Below are 25578 nucleotides of genomic sequence, written 5' to 3'. Positions count from 1 at the left end.
GGGAAGCACTCATTAATGCAATATCGGACCCTTCCAATTCTACCTCCTAAGCAGCCCTCTAATCCATCCTGTTCTCTGACACGGTCACGACACAAGACCACACAACAGCCAACCAGCCGAATGTCAACAATCATCCCGGCTGGTGTGGTCACATTAAAATTCATCAGATACATGGTTCTCCGCTTATAACCCATCGATGACTCCCAGTAAACTCATACTACAAAAGGCTCACTTGTCCCAACAGGCTGGAAATGGTCTGATTCCTTGGTCTCCATCCTTTATCATCCCAAGGCAGTCAGTCTCACAGCACTGCTCCCCAATCCTCCACCCATAGGTGTCTTCTTTGAGTAGGAGTCACACCCTCTCACCCCATGCTACTTCCCATAACCTGAAACCCCTCCCTCCTTACTCTTTCCCTAGCTTGTTCCTGCTCAGCCTTCAACTATGCTGTCACATCCTCTGGGGGGCAATCCTTAAAGCTGGAACCAGGTTAGGGGTCCTTGGTACGCACTCCATTTGACCTTGACTGTCCGCTCGCTACACTTTTTGTTCAGTCCTGCCTTGTCCAGTGTAAGCTCCACGAGGGCAGGGACCTTGCCTGTCATGTGCACTACCATCTACCAATACTGACCTGCACAGAGGACACACTCACTTATCTTTTTTTTTTTCAATGAATGAGTAATTGATTTTAAGAAGTTGCAATCTCAGAGAACAATGGCAGTCATGCCCCAACTTAGCTTAACGTGAAACTGACATGATAGAAAATAACCAAGTTTACAGTAATAGGTATAGGTCATAAATAATTCAAGCTTAAATGACCCAATAATGGCACAGGCAGAGAGAAGTACCCCTACACCTCATTTTATACATGTGCACTATTATTTCAGTTTATAAAACATGCCTCGTCTTACAGTATAGCACATTTACTGAAAAGTATAAAATAGCCTTCTCCAAGAATGTTCAGAGACCCTGTTGCTTAATTAGTGCCAATAATTATCCACATGGTATTTCGAAGTATCCACATGGTACTTCTTCTTCTAGAAAGAGGAGGGAATGGTTTCCAGAGTGTAGAGTGTGAGGAATCTAGAACAATTTTTTTTCGGGAATTTTTCTCTGCTGGTAAGTATATTCCCATCACCTCCCTCTTAAATTCCATCAAGAAAAATCCGAAAAGTTCCTTTTTTTAAATCAAAACGGATTTTACGGCCTTTTGCCAATAACCACATTCCACTTCAAGGAGGGTTGCTCAAATATGCAGACTGGATACACCAATGGAAAGCCCGAGTGTGGCCTGACACCAAGGTCTTGATGAATTTTGGTTCCTGCAAAGGTGATGTCTCTGGTTTTAACCTAAAATCATGTTTCAGATCAAAGGCTGGGAGCTAGAGGCCAGCCGTGGCCGTGAGCGTAAGGTTGTGATGGTTGGAAGAAATCTGATTTACGGAATTGCTGGAGTGGAAAAATGTATTTTGAAACTTGAAATGAATCATCACCAACTCCATCAGCCAAGGACTGCTTTGAAAATTCTATCCAAAACCACGCAAAAATAAGCAAAGCAAAATTCTTGGACGCTTCCTAAGGAATGAACAACAGGCTCACACCTTCTTAGAAACGTTTCTACCCAACAATGATGCTGGGAAGTGACCAGCACTGCATGTACCTAAGCCTGTCTCCATGGAGACCGGAGAGAATTTCCTGGTAAAATCCACCATCTCCGCGACACAGTCCACAGAGCATGAAACAATGGAACAAAGCTGCTCTGTAGACCTCAGCCCCTGGTCGAGCAAAGCCCCCCAGGGCTCTGAGTGTGGCACGTGTCTGATGGAAAATTTCCAGCAGGACTTGGGGCTGGAGGTGGGGGGGGCCCGAAGGCACTGTTCTGTGAGATCAGGGTCCCCATACTCTGAAAGTGCCCCAGTTTGTCTCAAACTGTTGTCACGTTTCTACACTTCTTTGGGAGCAGGGTGAATGCATCCTTCTAAGGGGCAATTCAAAGTGTAACAGGAGCGCATTTATATTTAGGACAATCAGCACATAAGTAATCGAATCACCTGCCATATCCCGGCTCTTCTCAAACTTCCAAGCTTTCTTGATTTTCACCTCTGACTTCCTTCTCCCCGCCCCCGAAAAAACAAACACACAAAACCCATGCTCTTGCCAGACGTTATGTATTCCTCTACACGGCTGTCTTAACTTCCTCAGAGGCAAGTCCCATGGTGTAACTCTCCTACCTTAAACCCTTCACTAAAAAAAGTCCCCATCTGGGTTTTGGTGATCTGACCGTCACCTAACACCCACAATGCTACAGCTCTCTCGACTAGGGATGCTGGAAATATGTGCAGATGTGTTTTGATTCACAGTTGCACAAGGATAGGGAAAAGGGTGACGGTGGGCGGGTTCACTGTCCAGGGCCAGGGATGCTCAGTGTCCGGAAACGCTCACCAGAGGCTGAACAAGGTCCCGAGTCCCGCCCTCCGACCCCCACCCCACTGGGAGCCACTGCCCACGGGCTCTCCCAGCTCCCGGCCAGGAACGCTGTTCCTCCCCGCCTTTACCCCATACCTCCCGGCCCTACTGGATCACCCCCTATTCATCTTTTAAGAACTTAAGTATCGCTTCCTTGGAGAAGATGCTTCCTTGACCCGCTAGACTAGGCGGTGTCCCAGTATTACAAGCTCCCCCTGCAGCTTGTAGGACGCAGCACACTGGCCATTAAACAATTATGTGTGCCATTCCTGATGGTCAGCTCTGACCTTATGGAAGCCCCCAGAGAGCAAGACATGCTCTTATGTCCACCGCACCCTCGGCGCCTGGCACATCATAGGTCTGCAGTAACTTTGCTGAATAAGTTCTTCTCTAAACACGTTCCCTCCTCTCTAAACACATTTCCAGTCCCTGGGTCTAACCTTCCTTAAGCTCCCCTGGGTCAGCCGGAAACCTAACTAGGATTCTTGCCACCAGTTTGCCTTCTACCATTCACCTTAACAAGATACGATGGATTCATTTCCCCAAAATTGCTCTGATCACAATACTTGCCTTGATCTAAATTCTACTGACTGTTCACTGCCTCCAAAGCAAGTCCCGATTTCTTAACATCGCATTCAAAGCCCTCTGCAATCCAGCTTTCACCTGCCTTCTCCAACTTTTCCCTGCCTTCCACTCTGTAAGGGATGACCTTCTCAAGCTCTCCACATCTGTCTTGAATCGCTCCCCTTCGTTTGGCTCTTCCCTCCAACCCTCCACATCTCCCTTTGCCTGGACTTTCAGGCTAAGGCTACACATCATCTCCTCGAATGAGCCATGAATCATCCCAAATGAAAGGCATCTCTCTCTCAGCCCTCTACAATCCGAGAGCACTTTACCTGTATTCTACTTGAGAATGATTTTCTGCCTTGCGAGAGAACTACCCACTTCCCTTACCAGACTACAAACTCCTTGAAGGTGAGACCCGCATTGATTCATTTACCCACCACCTTTAGAATCTACCACAGTGTCTCAGACATAAGGATCACATGAATGAATAGCGCTAAGGAACAATAATCATTTTGCTGTATATTAATAGTGAGAATTTAGAAATTAATCCTAAAATATTCATTCCGTTTGTTAGAGGACATCAACTAGTGACCAACACCAACTGGCCTCCTGTTGTTCTTTGCCAGATACGCTTAATGTTTGCTATTTATTTCACCTTCAACAGTTTCACTCAAAAGGTTACTGTTTACAACACAACCAAAAGAAAACCTCTATGCTGAAGGCATATGATGAAATAATGATTCTGACAATGATGGTGATAATGATTTTAAATATGGAAAAAAAAAATCATCCTTTTGGTTGCTTGGCAAATTGCTAATCCGAGGGAAGCAGGTAAGGGTGATAGAAACCAACTTGAAATTCATCTGGTGATATCTCTTAGGTAAATTAGTGACTCTTGGGATTCTATCCCCTTTTAAACACAGACCACATTAGGAGAATGAATGGATTTACATGATGGAATCTGGGTAAACAATAATGATCCCAACATAAACTACCAACCACAATCTCAAAGCACATAATCATGACTCAGGACCAGAAAACCATCGTCTTTGCTGAAAACGGGCCACGCTAGCTCCTTCTGAAGCAGGCGAGGAAATGACCATCTTGCAAAACTTCTGTGAGTCCAAAGGCAAGCACTGTATATTTAGGGACAAAGTCAATGCCGGGATAAGAGGGTGAGGGGCCTGTCTCTTCCTAAGGACGAAAGGCTGGGCTCCGGGATGAGAGAACACCTGCCAAACCTCTTCTTGTGCTCAGGAGACACACAAGACACACTACCTCCCATCCCCAGCCCAGCCTGATACAATGACGGCTGCTTTATCACCAAACTGTCAGAGCTTCTAAAACAAACCACAGTCAACACTCTTATATTTGTAAGCCCTTACTCACAAAACCATTTCAAAAGAAATTAAATCCACTATTAGTAAAGATGAATCACAGGAAAGCTTTATCGTTCAAAGAGAATGATTCCATTAGAATGCCCCTTCGGGGGTGGGGCTGGAAGCAGAAAATTGTATTTTCTGAGTTAGAGACTTAGGGACCCTTGAAGGGACAGGGCATCTGATGAAACTGAGAGAAAAGGTCATAGAGTATAACACATTCGTTGTGCATGCATTTTCTCTGTCAATATTTGACAGGTTAAAGTACATCAGTGAGGATGAATCATGTCCATCCGAAGCACAAAAAAACACTGACAGAAACAAAGAAGCTTGGAAACTTTATATTTGTTGGTTCTCTGTACAATAAAAGGCCTTGTCTAGTCAACATTTGGAGTAATTTTCCCCAGGGGTATTATTATGATTTGAGAGGGGTAAAAGAGTAGCATTCTTGTAATACATTTTCACTTTTTGAGACTAAAAGGTATGTCTCTTTAAGAGGTCACACTTTGGATGTATTAAGAAGTATGAACGAATACACCCTCCTTCAGCTTAGGGAAGACGGAAACCAACAGGGAGAATCAGTCCTCCAGCGAGCTTTAAACGTTTGCTTGAAAAGTGTACGCCCAGGAAAGGAGACTTTCAGAAAACTGGGCATAAAATAAAACTCTCACGAGATTTGAGTTATTTGGCATAGAGGTATGTCAGGCTTGGAAAACGAAAGCCCAAGCAATTAACAGAAAATTTCAAACTCGTGGACAAGAGGCATCGATGTTTCATTATAGGACAGTGCTTTTCTTCAAGATCCTTGACTCAAATGGTTATTAAAAATAAAGTTTAGAATTCCTAGTATTTAAACTCTCCAGGCAACTGGAAAGAAAATGGGTTCTCAGAGCCAGAATGGGTGAAACCTACAAGCTATTAAGCCGAGACTAGTTCTCACTAGATGTCTCGTATGTTTTTCTTTTGAAATTTGTTCCTGTGATCTCTGGGTCTGCAGAACTGGGGGAAAAAATTGTGAGCAACTGGTACTGAGGGGCTGCAAAGCTACCTGCTGAGAGTTGGATCTCGAAGCCATTACCTACCGTGCTCCAGCGCTTTCATGGGAAACCAGAAGAGGATGAGGGAGTGGACCAAGGCGTTGATGCAGTGACCCCAGAAAACCTAAGGGAAAACAAACCAAGGGAGTCAGGAGCTGCCCACCCTCTTGACCTCTGTGTAGCTCAACAAGCCCCTCATTGTCAGGGATGCTGGTTGCGAAGCCCAGCTCCGGAAGGCAGGAAAAAACCCCAATTTCCTCACTTTTACATACAAATGACTGGGTTATCTCCAGATAATATTACTCTAGTACAAAGACCTAGAGAGATATTCACATATAAACAGGACAATATACAATCTACCCACATCCAAAAAACAAATGATGCTCCATTTCCTTTAGAACGGAAAGAAAGACTGCATTTTATAGTCATCCAGAGAAAGGGTATTGGGTCAAACTGTTAAAGAAGAGACTGAAGCCATACTTTTGAAAGCATGAAAAACATTTACAATGTAAATTCCTACACAGCATGCTCAATCTTTTGTTTTACCCCTTAAAATCCCTCCCATTCAATTTTTCAGTTTTTGGGATTTAGATGAATATCATTCACATTTAAAAATTCTCTTTAACACCTGAGAGGTCAAACAAAAGAACATGAAGTTTAGTTTCTTCTAACTTATAGTTTCATAAATACATTTCAATCATCTTTTTAACTGTGAGACGACAGAATTACTAAAGCCAGATTGAATTTATTTAACAATCTAGAAATTGTTCTGGGAATTGTCATATATATATAGTTGGTTCTTAAGTAGTGCCGGGACAACAGAAAATAATGAGAAATTATGAGACAGTGGGATTTTCCTATTTTAAATGTTCATTTTTTCCCTATCTTCTCCCTGTCCTCTGTATGCCCCCGTCCCCCCGCCCCCAGATCTTCAAAATGCTTGCAGGTCAGTCTCCAAACATCCTCAGCTCGGCTACCTTTCCAACGGGTCCTAGCCCTACCTCCCTCCTTACATGACCTTTGAATTCAAACTCTGTAAAACACCGATTTACGGAAACAATGCAGAATAAACAGGCCATATTTCCCATCGACAGAGCCATGGTGAACAAGGACCGATACAATTAGTCAGCGCCGTCTCCTTGCGCATGGAACACACTAGAACCAGCAGTGTCCCCTTGTGTGTTTTCCAGATGTGGACATGCCTGTTACACTTTCCCAAACAGGAGGCAGCCCTGGAGGAAGACAAGCACGACACCTGGCTCAAAACGAAGGCTTCAGAGATTGCTCTCTACCGAGGACTCCCGTGGCATCCTCCCTAAAGCCTAGGCTGGTGTCCACGCAGGCTAATCACACACACAACCGGCACATGGTGTCTTAAATGAGCTGGGCATCGAGCCTCTGTTCCAGCCTCCGAATCCCCTCCTGCACAAACACCGGAGACGGAAACACGGCGATGCAGGCATGTGGGCATCTTTGCCTCCCAACCCAGCTGGGTACCTACTTCCCCTTCTGGCGGGGGGCCCTCACCTCTGCCCTTCTAGCCATGGCTGGCGGGTCAGTGACACACCAGACCCCTTAGCCGCTCCTGATCGCGGGGCGCCCGTAACACCTAAGCCAGGCTCATCTCAGGACTGCCTACTCCTTGTCTGTCTAGATGTTTTCTCTTTCCTGATCCTCCAGACTGAAAACAATACCCACGCCTGACTCGATTCCTGTGTTCACCTCTGGCCAATTTTCCTCACTGGCTAAAGGGACATTTTCCTGTCCCTGAGAACCAGGCACTGATGGAGGGAGGGCCGTGCCAGGCGACAGGGCTCTATGGGGTGGGGGATGATTGGATCCTACAGGTCCCGGGGCGTGCGGGCCGCTGGCCACATGGTCATGGGGGGCCCACGTAGGGAAGAAGAAGGCGTCACTGAACAGGAAGGGATGGACGCTTCCTTCCCAATCTGGCAGCTTGAATTCACCGGGCTTGCGATACCGGGAGAGACCCGGGGCCTCACCTCCCTTCGAACGCCCCCTCTGAGCAGGTACCAGCGCTGAGGGACAGGACGCAGCGCCCGTGCCTTCCGAGGGGCCCTGTGCGTGCGTGGCTCACCTTGGTGTTGAAGCCCTCGGCGTTCTGGGTGATCCTGTAGAGTTGCGGGAACCTCAGCATGCTCTCCTGGCTACATGACCTCTCGAAGATGCCCAGAGTGAAGGGGGGCAGCGCCGTGAAAATCTGCGTAGACAACAATGAGCCATCACCAGAGGCCCTTCCACTCACGCGGTTCCGGTGGTTCAGGTCTACGCGATGATGACTTAACTCTCGGTCGAGTCCGAACCTGAGGTTCAATGATTCACGACTCCCCGCACACCCTCCCGACAAACAAACGAAAGACCATTTTAAACTGTTGCCTAATCAGCATAAAATGAATACACTGAACACTAAAAACAACATCCTAAATATCTGATTAGCCAAGAAGTCTTGTTCCAGTAACAACTGCCCTCCTTTGTAGACGAGCTGTGACTTAGAATCCTACCATGGTGAGCTCTGTGCGGTGTGGCAGTGTTTTCCTGTGAGTGCTGAGGCCCCATTTGCAACTTTCCATCCTGATTTTACACTCACATTTCAGGAAGCACTATGTACTTCACCCACTTATTCACTCGATGGACTTTTAAGGGGAATGCATGATGGGCCAGGTATGGTGATAATCCCCAGGGAAAGAGAGATTTAGAAACAGGAGGAGGAAGAAGGCAAGGAAGCAGGTCCCCGACTGCTAGGAACTCTGTCTGCTGCAGAGCTGGGGACGGGGCAGCTGGCAACAGGCGCAGAACAAACATATAAAACAGAGCACTCTGCAAAATCACTCCTGGGGGAGAGGAGAGGGGGAATCAAGGAAGGATGCTTGGGCTAAAGAGCTTTTGCCCTGTAAGGTACTGGACCTGCAGGATTTGGCAGGATGGTAAGGGGTGTGGGTGGGAGGGAAGCAGAGGGAAGCATCCCCATGAAAGGAACACCCGTCACAAAGCTTTTTTTTTTTTTAACATCTTTATTGGAGTATAATTGCTTTACAGTGGTGTGTTAGTTTCTGCATTATAACAAAGTGAATCAGTTATACATATACATATGTTCCCATATCTCTTCCCTCTTGCATCTCCCTCCCTCCCACCCTCACAAAGCTTTGAGGCACGAACACGGATAGCGCGCTTGTGGGGAAGCTCTAGAACGTTCAGGATGGCGGTTGGCTAGGGACACGGTACAAGACAAGGCTGGGATGGAGACAGAATGACCTCCCAGGATGACGAGCTCTTGGGCAGAGGGTGCTTTCTTTTTTTTTTTTTAATGAATTTATTTACTTATTTATTTATTTTTGGCTGCATTGGGTCTTCGTTGCTGTGTGCGGGCTTTCTCTAGTTGTGACGAGCGGGGGCTACTCTTCGTTGCGGTGTGTGGGCTTCTCATTGCAGTGGCTTCACTTGTTGTGGAGCACGGGCTCTAGGCATGTGGGCTTCAGTAGTTGCAGCACATGGGCTCAGTAGTTGTGCTGCACGGGCTTCGTTGCTCCACGGCATGTGGGATCTTCCCGGACCAGGGCTCGAACCCGTGTCCCCTGCATTGGCAGGCAGATTCTTAACCACTGTACCACCAGGGAAGTCCCTTGGAGGGTGCTTCCTAAGACTGTTACCTTTACCTGTCCTCTATAGCGTGTGACATAGTTGAAGAAGGTTGGAACAAGCGTGTCATCCAGCCCAGGCGGTGCGGCAGACCCGAGGACCACCTTCTCCTTGGGTGTGTGCACGGGTTGCTCTCTACTCTGCATCAGCATCAAGCAAGTCTGTACCCACAAGCCCAGCAAGCTCTCAGGGCCGTGAGAACTGGATGTGTGTCTCTACGAGAGTTCTGATTGCACACCAGTTCCCAGGAGCCTGAACATCCGGCCAGAGGAGTCAGCCTTTTCCAAGTCTGTTGGGATAAAACAAGTAGAGCTGCGGTGGGGTGAGGCCCATAAAACTCACCAGCAGCTCCATCTTCACCCGGGAGAGGAGATGAAAACAGCCCTGGGATGTCAATGTTCTACAGATTTCAGGGAGAAAAAAAGATCCAGAGTGGTGGCATTCACATCTCACAATAACAAACGCTAGAGGAAAGCACCCCACAAACATCTCAAAAGCTCTGCATACTCAGTATATAAACTTGCCCTCACTGTTTGGTTAAAGAAGCTATCTGCATACTGTTTACACAGCCAGCTTTATTTTTTCTTTTCCTTTTTTCACTTGACTTCCTCCTTCCACCTACTTCAAATCCTCTCCCCCATCACATCACCAGTCTAACAACCTACCAGATTTCTCACCCAGCTTGTAGCATACCCCTTCCCCCTCTACACACACACTGCTCGGGATCATTATTTGTTTTACAGAAACAAGACATCAAACACATTTTCTTCATCTTATTTTTCTCATTAAACAATACACCATGGGAAGTCCCCGAGTACCCTGGGTTTGACCCCGAAGCAACCTTTTTCATGCTCACATAATATTTCATAGTATGGATGGATCATAGTTTTTCAACCATCACCTATGAACAGGCATTCATGTTATTTCTAGTTCTTTGTTGCCACAAACATCATGTAATAAACACCTAGATCGTATTGTAACATCTATCCTTTATCTTTTAATTCTATGCGAAAGATTCCCAAAAGTAGGCTGTAAGGGTAAAAAAAAAATACATGTATTTTAAACTTTAGAGGATGCTGCTTGGCTGCTTTCAGAAAAGGTTCCCATTGTTTATCTCTCCCTTCAGAAAGGACAACAATCTTCTCCCTGCTTCCCTATCAGCAATGCTTGTTATATTCTATTTAATACTCTCCAGCTTGAAAAATTAAAGATGTTGACTCTTACTTTTAAAAAATGTACATTTCCCTGGACCACCAACTTTAGTGCTAAGTTCCCTGACTTATTTGTCCAGTTCTCTGTATCACATTGATGTGGTTATGGCAGCTTTATAGTATAGTCAGATGTTCAGATAAGTCTACCTTTCTGATTGGTCTTTTTTGAACATGCTTTGCATATTTTTTCTTAGACGCCTGTTAATTCCATTCATACCTTAATATCATTTTATGCAATTCCCTTCTCCCCCCACCCCCCAAACAATCATCCATTGGGATTCTATATGGAATCACATAAATTTATATACTAATTTTGGAAGGGTTGATACTAAGTTTTTTATGATACTAAGTCTTCCCATACAAGGAAATAGTATGACTTTCCATTTGGTTAAATCTTGTTGCATATACTTAGGTAAGATTTTGGGTGTTTTTCATGTAGGTACTATAAAAATTATTCCTATGCAATGTATAATTCTAATTGCTATTTTGAAAGGAATTTTTATTCTCCTTGCATTTCTAAGTACTCATTGTTAGAATTAAAAAAAAAAAAAAAAGCTAGTGATTGCCAGGACAGAAAAAAACTATGGGTTTTTATTATGAATCTGGCCACCTTATCAAATTTTCTTATCATTCTAGTATTTCTTTACTGGTATGTTTTGGGTTTTTTAGATGTACAGTCATATATGAACATATTTAACATGGCCATTTTTGGTGCACATATTTGTATAAGCACAGAAATATTTTACTTTTTCCTAGTATTTGTAATAGTTATTTAATTTTCTTGGCAGTTGCTGAAAATTCCAAAACAATGCTGAATTATATAGTGATGGCAGGAATCCCTGACTGATTTCTTATTTAAAATGAAATCATTTTAGAATTTTACCATTTATGGCAATACGCTACTGGTTTTTTTATAAATAGTCTGCATTATAGTTAATTGACTTATTTCTTTCCTATATTATTTAGAGTCCTTATTTTGGAACCAGCAGCTGAATTGACTCGAAGACTTTTGCACCATCTACTGATGGGATCACATTTTTCTTCTTTTTTTGGCTGATACAGTGATACTTAGAAACATTTAAAAATTTTGAGCCTCCTATATTCCTGAAATAAATCCTTCTTTGTCAAATATTTTATTCTTTTGATACATTGTTGAACTCTATTTGCTGATATCTTATTTACAATTTTTATATTTATGTTTATAAGTAAGGCTGGTTCAGTTTTCTTCAAATTCTGCTGGCTTGATAAAATTAAGGAGGATATATTTTCTGAAACAGTGTTAAAGAGTTATCTCTTCACTAAAAAATGGATAAAATGTAGCTGAAATCCATTTGATCATGGTAGCTTTTGTTACTGGTAGCCTCTGTAGTCTCATTCTACTCATAACCTAAAATGATGTAGAAATTTGACTATGGATATAATGAGCATCTAATAGGATGGCACTGATTCATGACCTTGGGAGATGGAGGAGTTTCAATGCTATGTAATCTGCTCTGAGAATTAGACTGAGAAACGATGACTTTCTAGTTTAGCTGGCTTGGGGAATCAAACATGAAGCGTTAAGTACCGAAAAGGAAAAAAGCAATACTGCTTGAAGAAAATGGCAAGGGATATAACTGATTCACTTTGTTATAAAGCAGAAACTAACACACCATTGTAAAGCAATTATACTCTAATAAAGATGTAAAAAAAAAAAAAAAAAAGAAAGAAAATGGCAAGGGAGACTCCAGCCCAGAAGAGGGGTCAGTGGCAATGTCTCAGATGTCACAAACTGCCTCTTGCACTGGGTCTCTGTGGAGAGACCTGGAGTGGAAGCAAATGCTAAATAGAAGAGTAATCACAAAATTGGAATATGGGGTAGTACGGATTAGACAGTAGTATTGTATCCATGTTAAATTTTATGATTTTGATCATTATACTGTGGTTATGTAAGAGAATGGTCCAGCTATGCACTAAAGGATGAACAGCAGGGGCATGATGTCTTAACTGACTCCCAACTGGCTCAGAAATATACGTGTTGGAGTGTATGTGCACGCGAGCCTACGTACGCACATGTGTGCGTGTCTTGAGAGAGACGCAAATGGTAGGCAAAAGGCCAATAATTGATGAGTCTGGGTATATCGTTCTTTGTACTCTTTTTTGCAACTCTTCTCTAAGTTTCTATTTATTTCAAACAAAAGTTACCAAGACAATTGCTATGGGGGCAGACTTCCAAGTCCTCAAAAGCTTTGGCCCTTCCACTGATGGACTGTGGAGGCCAATGACCCTCTGACCCCACTGGATTTGACTGTCCCAACTCTGCCACCACTCCCTGGTGACCGTCTCCCACACTGGTACCGTGCCCCCGTGGTCACAGAGCCATTTCACCTGGGAATTCACTTCTCTGCTGCGATATTCTCTCTCATCTGGAGGACACAAAGGGTATAAAACATATCCCCAACCCTAGGGATCAGAGGTCATCGTGGGTCTTAAACTTTAATGTGGGTAGCCACTGCTAGAGAGTTTTATTTAAATTTTTGTTTTGCTTCTCAGTACCTCTGAGAAACTCTTTGTTAAGTCAGGATGGTGCTCGGGAATCTGCACCTTCAAAGAAATCCTGGTGCTTCTCATGCAAGTGGTCTGGGGACCATATTTTGACCAACATCATCCTACAGCCTATCGGCATCTGATGTGTAACAGCCACTCAGTATGAGTTTGTTGGATGAATCTGAACTGCCCAAGACTGCAGACTGCTAAGGAAAGAACCTAGCACTCTTGCCTGAGCATGAAAAGGGGGCTAAAATCCATTCATTGTGTAACCAGTGACATGTATTTCGGTCCTTAGCGCTAAACATAGCCTCCTAGGTCTCAGCCTTCTAATTACAAGTACGTATGTGGGCCTGGGTTGGCCTTTTCCAACACTAAATCACTATGGAGCAGTCAGTATATTTCCCCCTAAACGGTCACATAATTTTAACCTACTCAAAACACTTTTAAGTCCTGCAAAGTTAACCATCTGTCCAAGGGGAGGCCCTGGAGCCCCTTTCCATGTGGTAGGGGGTCAGAGTAGCTTTTCAAGCATAGGTGATAAACGGCCATCAATTCAGCCCTGCTCTCATCACCTGTCAGTTTTGTCTTTTGGGGCATAATTATTAGCAACAAATGTACTAGTGTACTTTGTAGTGAGTAACACAGTTACCATCTTATGAATGCTGTCTAAACCCAAGATCTGAACTTGGTTCGGCAGCATCTTAGTCTACACGTGACCCTCTTAACCTGTCGAGCTATAAAGGGCTGAAGCAACGTGTTGTATGCAGCATTTTATACATAACACCTAGCAGAGCAGCTACTAAAAAAGGGTGTGTCGGGGGCGGAGTCTGAGTAGATGGACGATTTGAATATCCAGCCACGAATGTATATACAAGTTGTAAATATTTACAGCACCACGATTTATTTTATTGTATGTCTGGTAACTTCCATCTATGCCTACCTATGATGGCTGCTTCAGAGTATAAACTCCCCCAGGGCAGAGAATGTCAGAGTTAGGGTCCAAAACAGTGGTGAAAGTGCAACTCAAGAAATGTGGTATACTCGGGTCTCTACAGCACCAAGCTACACCCCCTTGCCAGTAAAACAAAAGACTAAGTAGCTACATAGTCATTTTAGTCTATAGTTTATATTTATTTCTAGCTTTTGAATTCATTACAGTCAAGTAATGAAAACAGAACTCTAAAATCACGAAAAATACCAAATAAGCTGATTACCATTCGCCATGGGAGCTGGAAGTCAGAATTCATTATTTTAGCACTAACTGTGGGAGAAAACATTCTTCCACAAGGACAGATATGCTTTTAAGAAGGACAAAAAGGTCACCAGGTTACATACTGTATATTCGCATATGTTTAAGAATTCAGAAATAAAATTATGGAGTGGAATGTGTTTAGACGTAGTTCAGAAATTTTTTTCTTGAGCTAAAAACATGGAAATGTTGCCCAGGCATTTAGTCAGGAGGTAACAAGGGTCTATTTTCAAGATATATGGGTTAATAATTTCATGGGGTTATTCAAGAATGATCTGCTATGATTGAAACCATGTGTGGAGAGTTTGGGCTTCTGCAGGATGTGTTGCAGCAACAAGGCCCTAAAGATGTATTTGTGCTGCCCGCCATGGATGCAGATGAGGGACTTAGATACACTTCCCAGACACAAACAGCGCAGCTCTGCATGCCATCAGAGAGAGATGGAGAAGGCTTACCACGTTGTACAAGCCGATGCACCAACGTTCAAATAAAATCTGCCCAGAAAATCCATTAACAAAGGCGAACCAAAGCTGAAAGAGAAAAAAGTTCATGAAGTTTTATATCAATATTGACCTAAATGTTTCCATTCACTGAAGGAGTAGTGGGGATTGTGGACCACCAGCTGGACACAGCTGCCGAGAGATAAAGAGCCAGAGGACCGCAGCCGTTGCTCTTTCATAAAATACAGATTCCCAATATCACAAATACCAATATTTTAAGGAAAATTTACACTTAAGGCGTACATCGATTTTAAGAGGTAGCATGTACATATTTACAGAAAAGCAATTTATGTTTAATTTACATCTAATATGTTTTGTGTCAACACTTTCTCAATACTGGAAGGGTCTCAACTTCATGTTCTTTTTCCTATAAAGTTGACTCGATAAATATGATTTATCTTTGTAGGACTTTCAAATAGATAAAAATAAATAAAAAAACACAGAAACTCCTCTGTTGGTCATGTGTGTTCTTAGCTCATAAAATACTGACCCTCCTTGATCAAATGTCCACCACCTCAGCAAAGGGCAACACACAATAATAGGAAAGAAACATGCTCAAATCATCTTTTGGAGTAACATGGGATGTATAAATAAACTAAGTACAGATTATATCTTCAAGTAGACCATAATTCTGATTAGGCAAGACTGACATAAAAACAAGTGCAGAGCAAAGTGCCAGGGACATGAACGACAAAAAAAAAATTATTGGGACTTCCCTGGTGGTGCAGTGGTTAAGAATCTGCTGCCAATGCAGGGGACACGGGTTCGAGCCCTGGTCCGGGAAGATCCCACATGCCGCGGAGCAACTAAGCCCGTGTGCCACAACTACTGAGCCCGTGTACCACAGCTATTGAAGCCCGCGCGCCTAGAGCCTGTGTTCCGCAACAAGAGAAGCCAACGCAATGAGAAGCCCACGCACCGCAACTAGAGAAAGCCCGCGTGCAGCAACAAAGTCCCAACACAGCCAAAAATAAATAAATAAAATAAATAAATTTATAAAAGAAGAAAGAAAAAAAATTATCTTAGAGAAGGAACCATTACCAGGTATAATTAGGAGAAGATATGGAGGTGGTGAGAGTGAAGCAGAAGATGGGCGAGCCATAAGGAGGCTGGATGGAAACCTGATTTAGAAAAAAGCAAATACAGAAATACGGGATACAAAACGCCGCTGTTTAAAATTCAGCTGAATTTATGTCATACAGCAGGATCCCGGTGATGTGGGGTAGACTTTAATGTACCCCATGCTAATCACAGAATCCACCTTAGTGGTGTAATATCAAGACAGACTGAATCCATTACTACAGTGGAAGGACTCCGGCAACACGGAACAGCCACCCCATAATAATCTGGGTTGAGATCAACTCTGCTACTGACATTTTACTAAAGTCAGATTTCTCTAAGTCAGTTTCTTGACTCCCTCAGACTAAGTTTCCTGAGCCAGGAATTGTTCCCAAATTTGCACAACTGTACCCAGTAGGGTGCTTGGTACAAACAGGGACTCACTCACCATGTCCCAGTGGGATTGAACGAAATACCTCAATTCAACTGCCAGACAGAGTTTTCTTAGCACAGCTTTCATCATCTCATTCCCTCATTCAAAGGACTACCAGGGATCCCTCCGAAATCTAAGATAAGCTTGCTGACCTTCAAAAACCCTTCCTCACTCCTATTTACTCTTCATTTCAACTACCTCCCCAGAGGTCCCCGTGAGGCCTGGCTATTCTCAGTGAAGAAATATTGGTGGAGAACTAAGAATCAGAAGTTTGTGCTCTGCTCTGCACTCAGAATACTGTTACCACACCTATCCAAATATTAGCCATCCCTAAAACAACAATTTTATTTGCACGGCCTCCCTATCACATGAGGTCTCGGCAATCAGTACTCCAACCAAACTTTTAGTGCAATGAGTGGGCTGATCCACACCTGATTCAAGCATATTTATAAAGTGCTTCAAGGGTCTTAACCTAATTTTCCCAAGATTGTGTTATACTTTTCTATTCTCCTATTCAAACAATAGAGAGAACATTGATAAATATCTAGTGAACACAGCTATTTTATTGCTTAATTCAGTTAATAGTAGTAGTGCCTTTTGCTGAAGGTAGAGTAGTACTGTTTTTACTGTCCTCCCCTCCCTAATACCAGTAGAAAGCAGCAAAACAATTGAAAATGGAAGTTATTTTCAATTAAATTATGAGATAGCCTTAATTAAAACTACAAATGACACAGAATAGAAGCTGATAAATATGATGACGTAGGATCAAATCAAGGGAGAATGTCAACAGCAGACAAAACCTTCAGAGTGAAAAGGTTTCCAACAAAGAGGTGGAACAACCCAAGAAAGAGCTGAATCAGCTCTTATTTAGAGGGTGAGATAGGCATGAGTCATGGCTGAGGTCCCTGGTTCAATTCAACACAGCAGGCAAACTGCAGTTCAAGGGCAATGTGCACACAAATGCCTTTTCCCCCCAGAAGTGACTGCCGAGAATGGCAGGGCACGGGAAGGAGCAAAGAGCAATCAACTCAGCAGATACCAATCGAGGTAAAGTGAAAAGAAATAAATGCAAATTCACCTAACAGAAAACCTGTGATGCACAGAAATTCCCTGTGAGGCATAGAGGCCTCCGACTCACCTGAGGAGAAGAAATGGTGGCGAGGGAGGTGGTCATTACTACAAAGTGACAGGTGACCAGTGCGGAAGAGACAGACACTGATGAGAAAGTGTTCTGAAAAGACTGTGAAGCCCCCTCCCCCAGACATCATCAAAAAATAACAAAGAAAAAATATAAACAAAAGAATACGACATGTAAATAAATGATAATAATATGAAACAATCTCCACAGAAAGAACCAGGTCAAAGCACAGAAAAATATTTTGAATGCTCCTGACAAGGCGAAAAGAGCTGAAGAATATGTGGCCTTTCATTGAAACAAGAGCTAAAATAAGATGTGTAAGATATCAAAGAAGGAGACAAATAAGGAAAGGTCGATATGACAGATAAAGGCCATGGAAATAAAACCCAGAATGGACACTGCTGAAACCAGTCAGGGTAGAGTAGGGCAGGCTCGAGAAAACTGAGCAATGGACAAAAGTTAACATTGAATTTAAGAGAAACTGACTGCCTTCCAAAGATGACAACAACAACAAAAACCCCAAAAGGTGTACCTTAAAAAAAACAAAGGAGAGGGCTTCCCTGGTGGCACAGTGGTTGGGAGTCCCCCTGCCAATGCAGGGGACACAGGTTCAAGCCCTGGTCCGGGAGGACCCCACATGCCACAGAGCAGCTAAGCCCATGTGCCACAGCTGCTGAGCCTGCGCTCTGGAGTCCGTGAGCCACAACTACTGAGCCCGCACACCTACAGACCGTGCTCTGCAACGGGAGAGGTCACCATGGTGAGAGGCCCCCACTCGCTGCAACTAGAGAAAGCCCGCACGCAGCAGCAAAGACCCAACGCAACCAAAAATAAATAAATAAAATAAATAAATTTATTTTTAAAAAGGTATTAAAAAAAAAGAATAGAAACAAATGTTCGAAGATATAATAGAAGAAAAATTCCTGAAATATTCTAAAACCTTAATCAGCCAATAAATAGAGAAGACACCTTTTGTCCCCAGGAAACAAAACAACGGCCACACAAAGATCAACAGCCACGCAAGCCCTGATATATGAATTAATGAGTTTTAAAATTTTATAGGATCAGTTCTTTAATATATTCAGGCAGAAAAAGCAATTAGCCTACGAGGGGAAAAGTCAAGTTGGCTTCATGTTTCTCGGGCACAGTAGACAACACCAGAAGTCAGCAGTGAATGTTCACAAGTCCTTAGGGAAATAAAGCATGACGAGAATTTCAGCAAAAGGTAGAAACCAAAGAAATATCAAGAGCTGAAAACATAACATAAAACATGATGACAAAAGTAATACCAAATTTGTCTGTTATATTAATAATACATTTAAAAATGCTGAATGGATAAAAATATAAACCCCCAAATATATGCTAAGTACAAGAGAAATGTGAAAAAGAAACACTATTCGAATAAGATTGAATTCATGACCCTAACTTACAAAGCCGTACAGTGGACAAGGCCCTCGCCTGCCATTCTGAGGTCACTGCCTTTCCTCATGGAGCTGCAATGGCCGTCCACTGGTTCCCTGCAAGCACCAAGTATGGATCCAGCTTCATTATTTTGTACCCAAATATGAGGCAATTATGTCAACAGCATTCGGTTAATAAACCACCTTTATCTCACTCTGTTGAAATGCCCTTTAACGTATAATAAATTACCATTCTATATAGGAAAAGTTACACCTGTATAGTATTGTGGTCTCACTCCATATACTCAAACTAATCACAGATGGCTTGAACACTTAACCATAAAAAACCAACTCAAAGCATTAGGAGAAAACAGGAAAAAAAAGTTATTTTTTGTATGTGAAACTGACTCTCTGTATGACAAGCTCAGAAATCAAACAAAAAGAGGAATAAATTTGAAACAATTCATTTCTATAGCAAAAAATATTAACAAAGTTGAAAGAAGATGAATAAACAGTACACATATATTTGTAACATCTGTGAAGACCTAATTTCCTTACTATATAAAGAGTTCCTACAAATGAGAAAGAAAATGCCCAACAAGCTGTTAGGAAAACAGGCAAAGAATATACAGGCAGTGTGATCGCAAGACACAAAACCACTTATAAATGTAGGAAATCTCACTTTTTATGAAACATACACACAAAGGGATATCATTTTTTACCCAACAAATGGGCAAAGATTTAAAAGCTTGATGACCTGAGAAAATAGCTACCCTTATACCCAGATGGTAATATAGCATTGTCCACAAATATGTTTAATATATTTTTCCTTTGACCCAGCAATTCCACTTTTAGGAACATACTCTGTATCTTATAGCTATAATCACACAGTATTCAACATAAAAATACAAGCATGTTACCATGGCATTATTTGGAAGGATAAGAAATTAGAACCTGCACGTATATTGGTAGCTAGTTAAACGGATATAATCCATCCATAGCAATGAAATACTATGCAGACATTAAAAAGAGCAATATAGGTCTGTGAGCATGGTAATTACAAAACTCTCACTGATATATTATTACACGAAAAATATCAAGGTATATGTTGAGTGGTCATGATTATGCAGAGCAGGTGTATACACTCTCATATGCATGGCGACTTTCTGGAAGACCCATAAGAAACTGTTCATGTTCATTATCTTGAGGTAGCAGAAGTGTTCTCTAGGTGGTAGTATGGAGACTCACTCATACCTCTCGTACTATTTTGAACTTTTTAAACACGTTCATGTTTTATTTAGATAACTGTTTCGAGCAGTTATTCTCAACTAGCGTTGATTTTGCCTTTGAGACACTTGACAATGTCTGGAAACTGTTCTGAGGGTACTGTTGACATCCAGAGGGTAGAGGCCAAAGATTCTGCTAAATATCCTACAATGCCCGGGAGAGTTCCCTACAGCAAAGAATTATTTGGTCCAAGATGTCAAGAGTGCCACTACTGAGAAACCCTGGATGAAAGAAATAGGTTCATTAGGTCAACCTGATAAAACTTCGAAATAATGCTGTAACCTGTTTGTCATAAGCAAAATAACGCCATGGGACAGACTGCAGGAAGCCATGATTAAATCTGTGTGTAGTCGGTGAGGATTCAGAAACGTTCGCTTCTTTTTGAGTAACTACTCTCTAGCTTGACGCCTCATACATAGAACCACAGGCTTTACTCTTTAGAGGCCGTGGTAGCAATGCATGTGAATGCAGAACTTGACAAAATTAGATCCCTAAACCAGAAACATATCTTGATAAATTATTAATGAGAAATCACTTTAAAGACTGAGAGTGAATTTCATATAACTATGACATTCTAGTTGTTGAAAATACACAGTAAGGGGAAAAGATCCTAAGAAGTCAAGCTTCTCTTTCTCAGCATTAACCTTTGCTCTGAGCAATCCTAACCATGTCACAATTTTCAATCTTTACTTCAGATTAACATCCTTGATTAGTTGAATGTTGAGATATTTCCTCTAAGTAGCCAGTGTTCTGATTCTGTCCAAGTTGGCACTGGCTGGGCCACGTGTTCAAAGATTTTTGATATGTTTGTCCTGATTTTTATCAGTTACAGGTGCCGTAGCTTTTTGAAAAGTATAAAGCAGCTCATTTTCAACATTTCCAATTCAATTTCAATCTTCATTCAAATAATCCATCATTAGATGATCAGACCTGTTTATTTCATTGGAAAGATTTATTTGGGAGAGAAAAAATTAAAACCTAAATAAACAAAACAAACACAATTCATCTCCTAATTTCAAAATCCATGAGCTGGTTTTCTCTTACACTGTAAACACTCAAACTTGATTTTATTTTGGCAAGATTTCCCTAGGTGAAATGGAAAAAGTAGGAGAACACACCGTATTTTAAAATATTTATGTAAACGTACTGAGTTTTTACTTTATTTATTCACAGGACAGGTACACGATGGCTCCCTGACACACTATAAAATCAGACTTTCACACTGGTTAGTCATATACAAATGTTGATTTATCTACAAAAAAAGAAAGCACTGCGCCATTCGTAAACATCAATGTCATTTTTGGAGGACCACGGTTTCAAGCTGCACGCCCAAGCACACAGCCCGCAATACAGACAGACTGCCCGCCCCCTCTGCTGTGCAGTTACTTGGACCATGGCTTCTACAGCCACTAAATCTTACGCTTCTGGATTAAGGGGGCAAAGATTCCTCTGCTTTCACTCTGTTAACTAGGAATGCTATTAAATGGATACAGTCAAAGCAGAGAGCCAGGTTCTGCCTGGACGGCCTCAGACTTTTGAGCTGGGAGGAAGACTGGCCAGTAGTGATGGTTTGCCAAGCTCCTGGGGTTTCTCCTGCTCAAATGTAGCGCTGTTATGAGCGAACTGACCCAAACTTATTAAATGGTTTTTCCTTCTTGGAAAAAGATCCTTCTTTGCTTTAACTGCTGCTCCGCTGCCAAAAATGCAGTAACCGTCCTGGCTAATTGCACAGACTCCTGTCTACGGGTCCCAGCCGCCACTGTACCACCTTGGCAGCTGGACCTGCCGCTGCTCAGATTCTCAGCTCCCAGCCACATACTTGGATGATTGCTTCATCCGGGAATGGGGGGAACTGTTCCTCAATTTACTCCGCTCTTCCAAGACCCACGGTAGAGGACTGAAGTGGAAAAGTACCCTACAGAGAGTAATTAAATAAATTAGCCATACGGTTTCTCACTAAAGTGGCAGCAACATCATGCAGTCAGGTCTGAGCTGATTAAAGATATCTGTTTAAAAGTCAAAGGGCTATAATCTTTTTGGAATTCGATCTGGCAGTATGCATTAGGATAAAAAAGAAGCGTACACTTCATCTAGAAATTCTATTTTTAGAAGTTCATTTCTCATAAATAAAAGGCACCTGTATATAAAAACATATCTTGTTTTGCAGTACTGTTAACAGGGGGAAACAAAACAAAAAGCATAGGGGAAAATCCCTTAAAGTTCTTTATTAGGGGATAAATGCAGCAATCCTGTCTTTTAAAATGTAAAATCTATACGTATGTAAATGAAGGAATGTATGCCAAAGAAACAGTATGAGATTGACAAAAGAAAAGGCAAAATGAATAGGTAAGTCATTAGGCAGGTAGACAGGAAATTAAGGGAAAAAAAATCAGGGATGCTATTATAGGGTAAGGATTATCAGAAATACAAAAATAATAACAGCACAAAAATAACAGTAGTAGCAAGATACCCTAGGAACTTCCCCTCCAGTATCTTTTGCCCAATAAATATGGGATTGAGTGGCCAGGGTTAAATGAAGACTATGGTAATAAACAGGCTGGGCTTCGTCTCTGAAATCTTTGGAGAGTTTTTCTTTATGGGTCAGTCCTGGACAGGCCCAATGCTAGCAGCAAACACCACATACTTACAAAACTTCTAGGGATTTTTTCAAGGCAAACCAACACAAGAAAGAAAGTTACAGAGTAATGCGTATAGAATCCATTTCTTGTAAAACCACAACAAAAATGCCTCATGTTTACGTATTTTTATGAATGCAAAGAAAAGCATGGAAGCTATTGACTACTAGTGCAGAAATAAAGGCAGCTGAGAGGAAGTTATTTTTCCTTTATACACTGCTACCATACAACAAATAAGCACTCCTTTCAAGAATTATGTAGAGGAGAAGCCCTTGTTACTCTGTCACTCCACCGTGTTCATTTCTCTCCGGCACTTTCTGTTGCCTTGTTACCTGTCTACCCCACCATCTGTGAGATGCATGCAGCCAAAGATTATATCAATTCCATTCACTGAATTGCTACGTGATCAGGGCAGCTTCCTTAATCCCCCCCAAGCTTCATGTTTAAAAACTTTTTATTTTATACTGGAGTATAGCTGATTTACAATGTTGTGTTAGTTTCAGGTATACAACAAAGTGATTCAGTTATACATATACGTGTATCTATTCTTTCTTAGATATTTTTCCCATATAGGTTATTACACAATATTGAGTAGAGTTCCCTGTGCTATAGAGTAGGTCCTTGCTGATTATCTATTTTATATAGAGTACTGTTAATCCCAAACTCCTAATTTATTCCTCCCCACACCTTTCCCAAACTTCATTTTTAATGAATGAATGGAAAGAAAACCACACACTACAGAACCGTCATTTTTAGTTTTGATAATGATGATAAAAGCTAATGTGTATTTAATGCCTACTCTGCACAGAACCTTCGAGCAGAACCTTCTAAATGGAGTACAGTATCTCATTTAAAGCTCCTAGCAACCCTAACAAATAGGCATGGTCTGCATTTCACAAATGAGGAAATCAGGGCACAGAGACAATTAAAGATATTGTAGCTGCTACCAAATAGGTGTTTGATAGACTGTTATAGTTAGTAACAGTAGACCCTGCATAATGAATCAGTGACTTTAAAAAAAATAAAACATCGAAAGTTAAGGTGATTCAGAATCAAATCAATATTTAAGGTAACTAACCATGCTGTTGACAGTTTAAGATTGTGACAGGAACAAAATACTTCACAACTATAAGCACGTCAGCAGTTCAAAAAAACTTATGAACAAAATGATTCAGTCTTAAGCCTCTAATGCCATGCAAGGAAGTTAAGGCTCCTTTTCAGATTAAGCTATAAACTCCTTTGAAAAACACACCACATAACAAAATGCAATCACTCTGGTTTTAAAAACATTTCCCTGCAGTATTTTAAGCTGAAATCACACAGTTCTTCGTTAATATGGTTGAAATCGACCCAGCAGACAAAAGTAAGCCTCTCACCTTTCATTATCCAGAGTTTTTGAAAAAAAAAACACACAAATTAATACTAATATGACCATCTAAGTTATGTTTAAAGGGATTAGAATGTCAAAAGTATAAAAGAGAAATTATCACATGCAAATAAATATAGCATGTGATGTGCACGTAGAAATTGTCTTGCTTCAGTTTAAACATTTTCTTTTCCATTAAAATCCCAAACGATGTAAGACATTGAATCTTACAGCTCAAAAGTCCCACAAGTTAATAACGGGAAATCTGGTAAACACTTTCAATGTTTCCTTAATTTTTCAGGGCTACCAAATGACATGCTTATCCTATGGACCATCAGGTAAATACAGAATCGTGTTTCCTTCCCATAAAAGATCATAATACCGACCAGATGGAGTACGCACAATTAAATCGATTTTTAATAAGGAATTCTTGGCACAATAGAATGTAATTGCTCCAAATTGTGTCAAGGACTACTTACATTTTTTAATAGTTCAAGGCTCAGACTCTCAGCCCAAATCCCGTGCTCCAGTGTTAGAGGAGACCAAATCGCCCTGGAGGCTAGTAATGAAATAATGAAGCTTTTCATCTGGGATCACTGGTTAGGATCTGTTCTCATCCATTAATGACACAGTTGTTTCCAACCTCCTGGTGTTGGAACAGTGGCAGGGGGTTTATTACAGAAGGGGTAGCAGAAATATGCATAAGATCATTCCGTTTATGGATAGGACCTATGGCGAGTATCTGAGAACATGTGTTTTATAACCGATAAAGGAATGCTCTTAACATATGGATGGTAAGATTTAATGCCTGGCTCCGAAGACCAGGGATGTAAGAAGGCAAGAGACTTTTGATACCGTCTCTCCATCCCCATCAGCCACTTGATGCCTGCAACCTGGGCGAGGTGTGACATTTCTTTTCCTTATTTACTTGTTCTGGAAAGTGGGGGGAAAGGTCTGTCTACTCTCTCAGAGAAGGATTAGAAAAATCATATGTATTTTTAAAAGTTCAGTTATCGAACTGTTTACTAAGACCCTGCCTCAAATTATGCTCTGTCCTACGTGCAGCAGTCGAAAAGGTGAAGCAGACACCGTCCTTGCCCTTAAAGACCTCACTCTGGTTGAGGACAAGTTTGGGATGAATCAGAAGTATTTTATTGTGGTAAAATATACATAACATTTACCATTTGAACCATTTTTAAGTGTACAGTTCAGTGGCATTAAGTACACTGACACTGTTGTAAAATCATCGCCACCGTCCATCTCCAGAACTTTTTCACTGCTCCGAACTGAAACGGTTCCCAGAACCAGCAACTGCCCGTTTCCTCCTCCCATTAGCCTCTGGTAACCACTGTTCTGCTTTCTGTCTCTCTGAATTTAACTATTCCACTTACTTCATATGAATAGAATCATGCAATATTTGTCCTTTATGTGTCTGCCTTATGCCTCTTATCATAATGTTTTCAAGGTTTATCCATGTGGTAGCAATTAGCAGAATTTCAGTCCTTTTGAGGACTGAATAGTATTTCATTGTATGCATAGACCACGTTTTGCTTATCTATTCAATCGCTGATGGACACTTGGGTTGCTTCCACCTTCTGGATACTGTGAATAATGTTCCTGTGAACACTGATGTTCAAGTAACTGTTCAAGTCCTTGCTTTTGAT

At 41.7% G+C, this 25578-nt stretch overlaps 1 protein-coding gene across 1 annotated transcript in view; it reads right to left on the bottom strand.

Moving 5' to 3' along the window:
- Positions 1-25578, bottom strand: part of LOC132352710 (phospholipid-transporting ATPase IB) — a 441016-nt gene that overhangs the window by 137776 nt on the left and 277662 nt on the right. Inside the window, exons 29-31 of the mRNA XM_059903398.1 lie at positions 14551-14625; positions 7548-7670; positions 5495-5573 (exon numbers count right to left, since the gene is read on the bottom strand). Coding sequence (XP_059759381.1) covers positions 5495-5573; positions 7548-7670; positions 14551-14625 — 277 coding nt within the window. The remainder of the gene's footprint in view (positions 1-5494; positions 5574-7547; positions 7671-14550; positions 14626-25578) is intronic.

The sequence above is a fragment of the Balaenoptera ricei genome, chromosome 18, assembly GCF_028023285.1.
Source record: "Balaenoptera ricei isolate mBalRic1 chromosome 18, mBalRic1.hap2, whole genome shotgun sequence".
Lineage (NCBI taxonomy): Eukaryota > Metazoa > Chordata > Mammalia > Artiodactyla > Balaenopteridae > Balaenoptera > Balaenoptera ricei.
This window is presented reverse-complemented; position numbering and strand designations above follow the sequence as displayed.